The 13306-nt window shown below is 39.2% G+C and overlaps 1 protein-coding gene across 3 annotated transcripts in view; it reads left to right on the top strand.

Moving 5' to 3' along the window:
• The window catches only part of LOC142367128 (CUB and sushi domain-containing protein 3-like), a 373180-nt gene that overhangs the window by 200022 nt on the left and 159852 nt on the right, over positions 1 to 13306 (top strand). For 2 of the 3 annotated variants that reach the window (XM_075449070.1, XM_075449069.1), the window contains exon 6: positions 7237 to 7444. In XM_075449070.1, the coding sequence (XP_075305185.1) occupies positions 7237 to 7444 (208 nt within the window). The remainder of the gene's footprint in view (positions 1 to 7236; positions 7445 to 13306) is intronic. The other variant, XM_075449071.1, reaches the window with a different exon arrangement.

The raw sequence follows: 13306 nt of genomic DNA, 5'->3' as shown, positions 1-13306 counted from the left end.
TTCCCTTAGAAATCCTGGTGTAAAACCCCACCTGAAAGAGTGCTACATCCGTAAGTATTAAGCTCTGCTCTCTGTCTATAAGTCGAAGCAATATGACTTGGCTATCTGTAATGCTGCTATTTATGGGACTTGTAGCACTAGCATGATTTCATCCCTTCAGGGAACCATTTAAACTGGCAATTTCAAGCAGCAAAAGTAGTAATAATGGTAATAATAGTGTTTAATCACATTTTTCTCTATACAGAAAAATTACCTTTCAGGTAACCTGCATTTGATGCTGCTGTAGGAGGTGAGCAGTTTTCTTTTGTTGTGTGGGGTGTCTTTATGGGTAATGTTATCAGAACTTAGGAACAGCCGTGAAATGCATACCGACAGAGCTAATTAGATTACTTATAATCAGCTTTTAAGTGTCTAAAAAGGCCCTACTCTGGGATTAGGGAAGAGTTATCTTTATGCTGTACACTATGTTCACAGCTTCAGATGTGGAAATTGTAGATACATGGACATTGATCAACTTCTGTTTGTTTCGCTGCGGGTTCACTGTGTTAGGCCAAAATCCATTGAGCACGGTCGGTCACATATTACAGCCGGTTTTAGTTCTGTGTTTGGTTTGCAAGGTGACATGATAAGAGAACTGAACCCACTCATTCAAAGAGTATAGAGCAGCTATGTCTTTTATGGTCATCTGCAAACAATGTCAGGGATACATTGCTGCCACTGGATTGGAGCCATAAGGGATGAGGAATCTGTGTTTATTGGGTTGTTTTTCTATGTTCAGTGGTTGGATGTACGGACATGGCCATACAGAGGATTCATACAACTTTGTAATTACTGATGATAAAAGACCAATGTCCTAAAGATCCAAATGAAAAAGAAATGAAAAAGGCGATATTGATATGATGGGGAGATTTCGGGGATAACTACAATTCTTAATATAAAAGGTTAAATTAGTTCACAAGATTTAGGTTCAAATTATCTTCAAATTATTTGGCATATTGTAATCACTTTAATAACAGTAATCAACTCAATCTCAAGACAGAATGTACAATTGATTGGTTCATTGGTTCACTTTACAAAGTATATAGTTTTATAATAAAGGCTCAACAATTGTACCATCACTACATTTTTCTTTGCATAGATGCGCCTTCTGTGATGACGAACATGCTCAGTGCTGACATATGTCCTCAGTGTCACTTCATGACAATGTGCACATGGCACACTTTTTTGGATTGGTTGACTTGTAAGGAGGAATATGTGGGATGAATGGCTAATTTGCAGACTGTCATGAGTTACACACCCATCCATTATTTTCCACAGTTCTTTCAGTTCTGTACTTTACATTCACTGACATATGCTCACTTTTCTACTTTGCTGTCAAATTCACAAATAGTTACAGTTAAGATTTAAGCAGTTTGGGTTTCAATTAATATTCAATGTTGGTTTAGATATCACAAAATACATGGTAAGAGTTAGAAAAGTATCCATACTTAGAGCTGTACGTGTTTTAATATTCATGGATTGCCGTTACGGTCAACTCAACTCCTCACGACATGAGACTACGGTCCACATAAATTGTGATTTTGTGACTTTTATCTCTGAATAACTTTACGACATGTGGACAAATATACGTCTGTCATTTTTTTCTGGTTTGACTGGGCTGTGGTCATGTATATCGTTTCCAATTTCCTAACAAACTCCATTCATATATGGCTGTTGCTGCAGTCTTCAGTGTTTTTCTGTTATCAGGCACAGATTGAATGACGTTTTTTTACTTAGAAAATGTTGCTACAATCTGATCAGATTTGTGTGAATGGAAATCGCATTCTTTATTTCAGTTCAGAAGGTGCAGAATCATGACAACAGACATGTGTGTTTGAATTGCAGAGTTGCAGAAGGTTGAACTCCCGGCTGGGGCCTTTCTGTGTGGAGTTTGCATGTTCTCCCCGTGTATGCGTGGGTTCTCTCCGGGTACTCCGGCTTTCTCCCACTGTCCAAAAACATGCATTTTAGGTTAATTGGTGTTTCTAAAAATTGTCCTTAGGAATGAGTGTGGCCGTTTGTCTAGTTAGTTGTCTCTGTGTGGCCCTGTGATGGACTGGCAACCTGTCCAGGGTGTACCCCGCCTCTCGCCAGATGACCGCTGGGATAGGCTCCGGCCCCCCCGTGACCCAGCCAACGGATTAGGCGGGTATAGAAAATGGATGGATGGATGGAGTTGCAGAAGGCCTTTAAGATATATTATTTTACCTTTTTTTCTGAAAAAGGTGACATGGCCCAAAGACGATGTATCGTAGACACTGCAATATTTAACGCTGTCACATAGATGTGTCATCATGATTGATGGCGCGGGAGCAAGCTGTACCCAAAATTAGCAGCTGCAACATAGAAAAGCTGTCTCGTTCCTTGTCATTTGTGCTGCGCACATTTAACAGAGGGTAATCACAGTTGGCTATAGGTATCACACCCTCCCCCCTGTGAGCACGCAACAAATGTCTCTTTTTATTAGAGCAGCTGCTCCTGAAGTGGTCTCTGCACAGCCCTGCCATTACTCGATGACGCACAACAGAATTGGTGAGGATCTTAATTGCATCATGTGTCAGTTAAAATCATCACGTTACATGGCTTTCAGATTTCGTCCCGTTTTGTTAAGCCAGAGTAAGGTCCACAATTCTCTCAAGAAAAAAATCACTTGTGCTTTTTGCAACAAGAATGAGCCTATTGTGTTTCTGTGGCACTGTGTTTGTTCTTGGCAAAACTGACTCCAATGGCAGCAGATTTGTTTTATTTCTTTGACTAGGTACAGCAGAAAGAGCAAAGTTTAGTCAAATTTTGCTAACACTAACAGATTTTGTCCTAGTAAGTCATGATAGTGACAAAGACTCCACTGAACAGACAGCTAAAATGCACCTAAAATGCAGTCATTTGTTGTCATTGTGAATAACTTTTGTCCTTTTCTGCTGTAACAAGTCAAAACATCTACTGTGAAATGTTTCATAAAGCTAAAAATAATCAAATCGCCCTAATGTCCAGTGCAACTGTTGAGAATGCAAGATAGTACAATTGAGAATGTTGAGTAAATCGTGCTCTGTTTTTTCATGATAAATGTTATTGAGTCTGTATTATAAATCTGCCACGAATGATCAGACAAATAAATGAGCAAGTTAAATGACTAATTTAAGATCTTTTAAATCACAAATTTGCCTGTGGCAGCTTTGGCGACATGGCAATCGTACTACATTTGGTGCGAGCTGCTGTCTCACATTGTCAGTGTTGGGATGTTCTTTTTTAACGGCATGCTGCAAATTAGTCAGTTAAGTTTGTCTTAAAGGGATAATCCGGTGTAAAATGCACTTTAGATCAATTTACGGGATGTTGGGAGTACATACGTTGAGTTGACATCAAAATCATGTCATTCAGATGTGTTTTGAGAATTTCGATTTGACCGTTTTTTGTTTTTTTTTAAATATTTTTTTGGGGCTTTTTATGCCTTTATTATAGGACAGTGAAGAGAGACAGGAAGCAAGGGGCAGAGAGAGGGAAATAACACGCAGCAAAGGCCCATCCGATGCGGGATTCGAACCGGGGCCAGCTGCACGAGGACTATAGCCTCTGTACATGGAGCGTCTGCTGTACCCACTACGCCACAGACCGCCCCCGATTTGACCGTTTTTAGCCAAAAGTCGTTAGCCTGGAAGTGATGAGGCATCGAGTATCGCCGCTACAAAACGCTATTTTTATACCTCTTCTACAGCTCCAAACAACGTAACACTTACGTGGTAGTGAGTAGAGGGTCCCTAAAGCCAAACCGAAGTGTCCCGAGGTCTTCATGTGGTCGGATATAGAGTCCAGAATGAATTTAATCAAGCCAGTACCTTTCCGGAAATGTTGCTGCTGCAGTTGCCGCTACAGACCGTGGTGAAGTTGGTTTGATATTGGATATTCGACAGATATTCACAATAAGGAAATAAGGTGTCTTTTTTTTCAAACCAAGACAGTAACTTATAGCATGAGTCATTGCCTTTGACTGGGTAGAGTTATCAACTACAGTAATGCACTCTGAAAGTAGGTGCTATAGTTACACGGACACTGCCCTGACATGGCGTAAACCGTCTCTGCAACCAACTTGACTGCCACCGTCACTGCCTCTTTCTTCGGTTTTGACTCCATGTCACCTTTTAATAGTGAGTCACAAAGTTGGGTGTCCTGCAAGTATACTTGCCAAAAGGAAGCTAGGTGTTTTGTACACTAGATGTTTGATGCATCGGATATCCTGTAAGTTTTATGTGTAACAAAGCTACAAGCAAACTGCTTTCATGCTCTCTTTTAGAAGCCACCCTTCAGCAGGAGAGAGAGCACTTTTTTTAAAATCTGCGTTTCCATCTTTGACTTTAATTGTTTTTTTGATACATTCAATTTGCTCAGTCTTTATATACTTGTTTTTTTTCTGTTTCCGCTCTTAATTTTTTCGTATTGCGCACATAGGAGCTCTGCTAAATTTTGTTGCAAGTTTTTCTTTTATTCCACAATTTCATTTCATCCACTTTACTATGAGCCACACATCAGTGAACCTTGACGGATTTCCACCTGTCTGTCAACTGTCAGTGGCACACGAACAAGCCAGAGGGCTGGAAAAGGTGTATGCGTGTTTGTGTGTACGTCTGTATATATGTGTATGAGGGTGCAGCCCCACGTCCACCAGTGCTTGCGGATGTCCTGCTGTTGTCATGATAAACCTGTGACAGCTGCCATCCTCCAAGCAGCGCTGTCTCCAATGGTGTTGATACAAACACACACATACACACACAGATGTATGTGTATATATGTGTGTGTGTATATATATATATATATATATACACACACACACACACACACACACACACACACCCACACACACACACACAGCAATGCTTCATTGCTCTCCTGCAAATGTGATGGGGTCTCAGCAGGTCTTGGTTAGGGGTGTTGGGTCATTTACACAAATCTGCTTGACTGTCTGGCTGTGGAATGACTGAATCTGTTGGATAACTGAAATATGTGCCTCTTAGTGCCTGCCTGCCCGCCTCTGTGTGTCTGTCTGTATTTCCGTTTGACGGGTTCAGCAGCCTGTAAGAATATTTTTAGATGAATGCATTGTTAATTGATTATTAACACATTTTTTTGTGCTTCTCAGTACATCGGCAACTGTAGTTTTGGACGATGCGCGACAAATTTTCCAGCTCGACAAGCAACATTTTCATTGAAATGGAAACAGCTAAATTGTATATTGTCCTTAACTTCACTTGCTGATCTATTGAAAAAGACTCCGTCTACCTTGAAATTAATTTCAAACCACTTACTTTGTTTCATTGTATTTTTTTTTGTTTCCTGTCTGGTGCAGTTTTTACTTCCTATTTCTTCATTTCAATCTGATTTTCCATCTCTTGTTTAACTCCAGTTCTGTCTGTCTCTGTTCCTGTCTGTTTCTGTCCCTCTATTAGCCTCTATGTAATTCCTGCCTCCTCTCAGTGTTCTGTCCAATATCTAATCTATCTTGCCAGTGTTTATATTCATGTCTATTGCTTATCATCTGTTGCTAGATGTGAGTCTTGGACCAGAGTAATTCTCTTTACCCGTCTTGTGGGAGGAGTTTGGCTTGGTCCCTTTCTTATCTCTGTCATCTGTACATGCGCCCTTCTCCCCCCAAGACAACACCGCCTGGACGAGCCCTGAGCATGTGCATGTACACCTGACAGCACCTGTCTACACTCTTATAAAGCAGGTCTTTTGCTACTTATCAGTGAGTGCAGTTTAAGGATGGCACACATCCAGCGTGTCTATGTCTTCTTTAAATACTGATGATATCAACATGGGATGGCTCGTAGAAGAATATAAATCTTTTGTGACCCTTAACTGCACTTACAGATGAGCAGGAAAGTACCTGCTATAAAAGTGTTACATGCAGTATATCCTCTTTTATGTATAATTTATAAATTATACAGGTATAATTTATACCAAGTTTACAGTTGAACTCTCAGAAAAAAAGGTTCAGCATTGCATCTTTTGTCAATGAGACGCTGGCTTGGCTCAATTTGCCTTTTATAATGCAAAAAGTACAAGACAAAGACTATCTTTCTTCCTTTTTTTAAGGATTAGTCTTAATAGATTGGCTGTCACAAGATGTGTTGAGAAGTGATTTGGGCCAGCCTGAAATAACTTGCCGCACAGCCTATGTCTCAGTGACACAACAAGGTCCAATGTGGTATGTTTTTTTCTTAGTGAGTGTATCTGTATAAATTATATGTGTATAATTTATGCCGTGTACACAGCGCAATCCATGTGTCTTTATCTGTTATACAGTAATCAGCACTACTATCTATAACACAATTCTTTCAATCAGATGTGATTGACAATTACAGAAAATTAGGCAAATCTAACATCACATCTGTTTCATATCTTCTAAAGCAATTTGACATTTAAGAGATAGACCCGACTTGAAAACAGCCAATTGGGAAGCAATCAAATCTAAAATTCCCAGGTTATTGATTGGAGGAGACGAGAGCTGAGCTCTGTGATTGGAGGGACTTAAACGTGCCATATTATTGGAGGAGAGGACAGCAGCTCTGAGTGAGACAGGAACTGCAGCCTAACCCCTAAATATCACCCCTAATTTGAACTCGCTAAAGGAAAATAAAGTGAATCTACCAAATATATTTGCTCAAAAGTAGAGAACTGACTGTCCATAAACATGAGGACAGTTGAGATGTACCCTCTACTTTTTCCATTTTTTACTCCACATCGAAAGTGGGATGTGAGAGCTCCATATTTTCACAATATGGTTTGTATGGTATGGACTTGACAGTTTATGTATCATGAGAGAGTCATCCATTTCTAACATTCAAGCCACAAAATAACATTCAGATTTGAGAGCAAAGAAATCTGTAATACTAAAATAAAGCTAACTGAGAATCAATCTTAGAGGGAGAGTTGGGGAGTTGGGCTGACTGACTTGTAAACAACTGGAGTGGTTGAGAAATTATCCTAGGTATACCGAGAACTACGTCCTAAATGCTAATTTGGTAAATTACCTGAATCTGCTATAGAGATTCATAAATTGATTTATCCAATCTGAAATGGCAGAAAAAAATTAAACAATTTATCCCAAAAGCAAGTCATTAAATTTTCAAAAAGTCCGCCCCTCAGTCCCTCCTCCTCTCCCTAACCCAGGTTTTCCATTTGTCACTCTGATTTGATTGACAGCTGAGGACACATGTGGGGGCACTGTGAGGGGCGGCGGTGGGGTGGTGACCAGTCCCGGTTACCCCGGCAACTATGGTAACCAAGCCGACTGTACTTGGATCCTATTGGCCGAACCTGGAGACACCATCTCTGTCATCTTTACAGACTTCCAGACCGAGGAAAAGTATGACTACCTGGAAGTGGAGGGCTCTGAACCGCCAACCATTTGGTGAGTTACTTTATCCATTTATTCGTACATGCCTGTGTGTTCCACTGGAAAAAGTGGAAGTGATAGAAGTGTGTTTATCTGTGCCAAGAACAGCTATGTAATTAAAACAATAGCAGAATAGAAATGAGTCGTGTTTCAGTATTAAATAGCAAAGTGGTGCAGGGTACACTCAACAGTGTAAGAGACTTACTATTAGCCCCATGGGGAAAATTGATAATATGCACATGAACTTCAACAAAACAACCCCTAATAATAAGGTTTAGACCGGTTTACCCAATGATTAAAAAAGCCTGTTTCGAAAATCCATAATTGCATGCCACAAATGCGGGCAAGTGAAAGTTTACACGTCCAATCAAACTGGACAGTAGAGCACTGAACCATCAATGAATGGGGCAGTATAACAGAGACGCTGCTGTAATTAAGGCCTGCTAGTCTGTGTCTAGTTTTGGAACATATGATGGATGATCATGCACGTTTTAGTTTTTCCCACAAAGCGGATGTATTCACGTGGTGGCTAATTCCCAACCACGGCCTACAATTTAACCAGAGTTTTCATAGCTTAGCTATAGCAAGTTAATTTTTTACTCAAAACTTAAATGACAAAATGTGTACATATGTACATGTGTGGTTGTGCTAGAGAAGGCATTAGCTTCACATACAGTCTCTCTGTGTGGGTCACATATATATCACAAGGGAATTGTCTGATCTTTGTTCGTCAGACGTTTTTGCACCCCTCCGTGTGTTTTCAGATGGCTAACTCATAACAACATTTCGTTGCTCCGGTTGCTCATCGATTGTTGGTAAATTAGGGTATCGATCAACCATTGCTGTTGCTGTAATCAGTTTGAATCTAATCATGCTTAGGGATATTAGTGTGTGTGTGCATGTCTATTGATTTGGAAGCAATAATGGTAACAGCTTCCAGGCAAACCCAGAATGCGTCTACACAGGTGCAGATCATTATGCTCCTTTGTGATTACCTGTATGTGTGTGTGTGCGTGTGTGTGTGTGTGTGTATTTGCAATTGTGTTAAAAGAGGCACAGTGTACCTAAAACACAGCAGCAGAATGCTATCACTTTAAAATTTATATTTTTTTAGTACTTCATCTTGTTGGTTGATTATGCTCTAGTTGTCATATCTTATCACATGTGCTTATTTAAATAGTATTTTATGCATGAAGATTATTTTAAAAATGCTTTATTTTACATGAGAAAATATATTGAAGCCAAAACTCGAGTGATCAGATATAAATATAATGTAAATAATATTACTAGCTTTTTTTTATAATTATATTCATAACATATTTTTTTATTCGACCTGTATTACTGAAAACATCCATACATACAACAAGGGACCAAATGAGTTGGCTATAAGTACAATTTCCAGTATTATGTTTATCCTAAAAGAGGTTTATTTTCTTGTCTGACTGGCAGATAACAGGAAATTTACAGCATTTGGGCATTTAATAACTGGGAATATGTGCTTGACAAAATTATCATTGGCAATTTTGATGATGGTAAAAGTAATTTAAGACAGTAAAACATAAGGAAAAATTTTGAATGCTAAATAAGTTATTTTTATGAATCAGTTTTAAATATTTGCTGTGAATTTAGCATTATTTGCCTTGTGGCTCCATAAGATAGTTTGCCTGATTCCGCAGCTTGTCATCATATTGGGCTCATTAACTTAACATAAATCTACGACATGGCCTAACATTTGTTGTCTTTTACGATCTCCTCCTGAAAGCACATGGTGCCCCAGTCAAATAACGATATAATTTCCCTTTTTACAGCTCAAAAAGGAGTTGAAATTTGTTGCAAACCAAATGGAATTAGTTATTTACATTTATTTCAAAGACTAGAAACCAGTCACGTTCATGCCGACATGTCATTGTGTATTTATCTTGTTGTGCGCTGTCATCTTTATACTTTTTCCCAATGTGAGTACACTCATAATTAAGAGTGCCTCTTTGTCTTTTTTGTTTGCCATCATTGAATGGGTTGTCTTTGTTCCCCGGTTTCTTGTCTGCGCAAAAACATCTTCCTGTCCTCAAGGGGCTGTGAACTTAATATTTTAAAAAGCCACATTATTAACAAAAGACTCCCTAAGTTCTAAATATTCTTTATTTGTCCGTCTTATCAGGATGGTGAAAATATTAGATGGAATAATCACACTGAAGTGAACCCCTTAACGTTCCGATGTCCCGCCAGCGATACGATGCATATTTAGTAACAAAACTCAGCCCCCCTTTCTATGGACCTACACGTTATACACTGTTGGAAAGCTAAGGTTCTTGAGATTTGAATGATGAATGCCATTTCAGCATACAATCATAACTGTAGACGCAGTATGTCAACACTTATGTCAAACCAGTCACAAATACAAAAAGCAGCAGAGCTTCTAGTCTTGTATAACAGACACTGTTGGGTAGATGTTGGGCAGCTTTTACTGCACTTAAGGTGTCAGTTTATGATCATATCATCCAAACCAGACTTTCTTCTTATCTACTTTGTCACACACAGAGCCACAGTGCAACAAAGGAATGGAGAAAAACTAACCAAACCATGAATGACACAAAGACACCTTAGTGGTTGTAAAATGGACACATTTAACCTTTTGTTGCTGTACTAGCGTCGTATAATACAGAGAATCCTACTGCCCGAATCCTTCAGTCTCATAACACCAAGTGGCTGATATTCTGACATGTGAGTTGAGAAGAATTTCTGTTTATCAGTTGCTGCAGGGCTGAAGTTTGTCACACAACAAACCTTCACAGATGCACTCTTCATCCATGTTCAGACACAAGCCTGCCGACACCCTGTCGCCCCCTTACACACTTTGACGAGCTTGCACTCTCACAGAGACTTTTCTTGTGTCTCATCAGTATGCAGAAAGGTGCACTTGGCCTGATGAGAAATGTATATCCCTGTGAGCTTAATGCCTGTAATCCAAAGCCTTACACTACACTTTTAACAAAACGGGCGCATACACAAACACGCATGTTTTTATTTTGTTGTTGTGAAATTAGTTGCCCTTGAAACCAATTACAGCATTTTAAAATTAAAACGAGTAATATCTCCCTCCCTGTTTCTCCTTCTGTCTTTCTTCCTTCTGTCTGTCTTTGGCTTCCTCCAGTTTTACAGTACAAATTTGTCTATGATGTCAGGGAAAAAAACACACCGTGGAGTGTCCGTAGATGCACCTACTTGACAGCTCCTTACAAAATCCTCGGCAATGGTAGACTAGGTTATTCAAAGTAATGTCATTTTCTCATCTCCTGTTTGTGTGGGAATGGAAATAGAAACTGAATTTGTCATGTTTTGTCAGGTCAAATGACTGCACAATGAAACAACAGCTCACGGGCTGACGCTACTGGGTGACATGGTTATTTACATGCACACATTCTGTAACGTCCATCCATCCATTTTCTATACCGCTGAATCCGTCGGTCGGGTCGCGGGGGGGCTGGAGCCTATCCCAGCGGTCAATGGGCGAGAGGCGGGGTACACCCTGGACAGGCCGCCAGTCCATCACAGGGCCCATTCTGTAACGTGTACAAGAGATTATTTATATACAATTATAGTATGTGTGCATACAAACGAAACGTTATGTTACAGGTAAGGGTGTAAAACATGACCTGATTTGCAAAAGATAATAATTAGAGATACAGCGCTTTAATATTTTTAGAATTTTTTTGAAACAGTAGGAAATAACAAATGACAAAAAAAAAAGAAGAAGTATGAACACTCTGCATGATCCGTCCTTGATAACAAACCATTTGATAAGTACCACAGCGTGTAAACTCTTTATGTAGCTCTTGTAGCCATCTTTTTTCAGCTCTGACCACAAATTTTTCAGGATGTTTTGGATCATTATCCTGTCACCAAAGCTCTTCTCTTTTCTTTTTTTACCAGCTCTTTTCTTTTCAAACAAACATTGTGATGTTTGCTGACGGAATCCATTTTTCCCTTTACCTATTTTGTACTAAACAAGCACCAACTTGTATAGAACCAGCTCAATTTTCCACAGTTTGAGAGGGTTTTTGTTAGATTCCATCATTTCTCCAAATATAACTTTGATCTTTGAAACCCAAATACTTCATAAGTTCAAAGATCTTGTCTCTAAATTACATCATCTGCAAACTTCTGATGCTGATTTTTGTGGTGAAGAAAATGGGAAAATAGGGGGTTTTTTTCTGACCAGACCACTTCCTCCAGCTCCTCCAGAGGGGTACACCAAGTTGTGGCCCAGCCAGCTGAGAGATGTAGTTTCTCCAGTGAGTCCTGGGAGTCCTCCCCAGGGAGGAGTCCCCTGACCAGATGCTTGAACTACCTCAGCTTCCTGCTTTCGATGTGGAGAAGCAGTGAATCTCATTGAGCCCCCTCCTCGATGACCAACCTCTTACTCTGACTCAAAAGATTGCTAAATTCTTGTGAAGGTCTTGTGCTCTTGAGCAAGGACTTTGTTTTGCATTTCTAGCCATCCTATGAACACTTCTCATGGGATGGTTAGCAATGTTTGTGCTGTCCTCTGCTTTCTGGATGCCAGTTATGTTCATTTTTAGATTCCCATTGGATGAGTCTATAATTGGAATTAATGGATTTTAATTAATTGGATTTGATTGGATTATGATTGTATTACAAATAATTGGATTGTAATTGGCTTCAATTGGACTGTATCTTTGAAGCCTTCAGATGACATTTGTTGTGATTAGGTGCTATATAAATTAGACAGAAACTGAATTGGTTATTGTCAAGACAAGGTTTTAAGAAATCCGGGTATTTATTAAGCTTTGAATTGTGTATCACTTGGCCTTTCTTAACAATGACTGTGAACAAGGCACAGTCGTGGCAAGCTTATTAAGATCTGATATCTTGTTAATATTCAAAAGAGCTGATATCTCCAAGGGGTGTTTGCACTTGTGGATGTGGTTATTTCCTTTTTTTGTACTTCAAAAATGTACAAAACCAAATTTATTCATCACTTCATATTTTCCCATCAAATATAGAATATGATAAACATTTGAATATACCACTTGACTATGTGCATCATGAGAGTAAACAGGCCATCTTAGTTGCCAAAAGGAATTTTGTTCATAAGTGTTAGTAAAGTGCCCACTAGTTTGATCATTTATTATTTTTACATGCAGAGTTGAGTCAAGCTATGACTCAGCTGGACTGAACCATTTAATTGGACTACCGTCCTTGTCCCAGCAAACACACAAGGGAGGGAAGACAGGTTATTTATCAAAGTATTCGTAAGTATAGCCAAATTTACTGCACAGACGTTGTCTTTCTGCTACTTAAATGATAATGATTAAATTATTTTGTCAGATGATGCTGTAGTTATAGAATCAAAAGTTTAGTAGAACAGAAGTGACACTTTGGAAATGCCTTCAGCAACCAGAAGTTGTCATGTAATCTTAGCGATTGATTCTTAGTCATAATTTCTGATGCATTGAGCTGCCTCACAAAGGAAACAAAACACTACGTGAAGGAGAGATGGGACTTCGGAGCTTGTGTGGAGTTCCAACTTCTGTCAGCATCTAGTCGAGTGTGTGAATGAAGGAATGATTCAATCCCCAACTGCATCATCTGGGTGTGTTAGTTCAATTTTGGGAAGTGTCACATAAATGTGCGTATTGATTGAGTATGCAATTTTTTTTAACATTAATGTAACGCTTAAAACAGATGTACTCAATGCAAAATGTCTCAAGAGGCAAAACGTTAGATCATTTCTGTCCCATCTGATGATTACAATTCATTTGGACATATATGGCCAACCTCTATATATTATTTTATTTGAAGACGAGGAACAGTTGAGTACTGTATGACTGAAAGAAGTCTAGGAATAATCCCATT

The sequence above is a fragment of the Odontesthes bonariensis genome, chromosome 18 (assembly GCF_027942865.1).
Source record: "Odontesthes bonariensis isolate fOdoBon6 chromosome 18, fOdoBon6.hap1, whole genome shotgun sequence".
In the NCBI taxonomy this organism is placed as follows: Eukaryota; Metazoa; Chordata; class Actinopteri; order Atheriniformes; family Atherinopsidae; genus Odontesthes; species Odontesthes bonariensis.
This window is presented reverse-complemented; position numbering and strand designations above follow the sequence as displayed.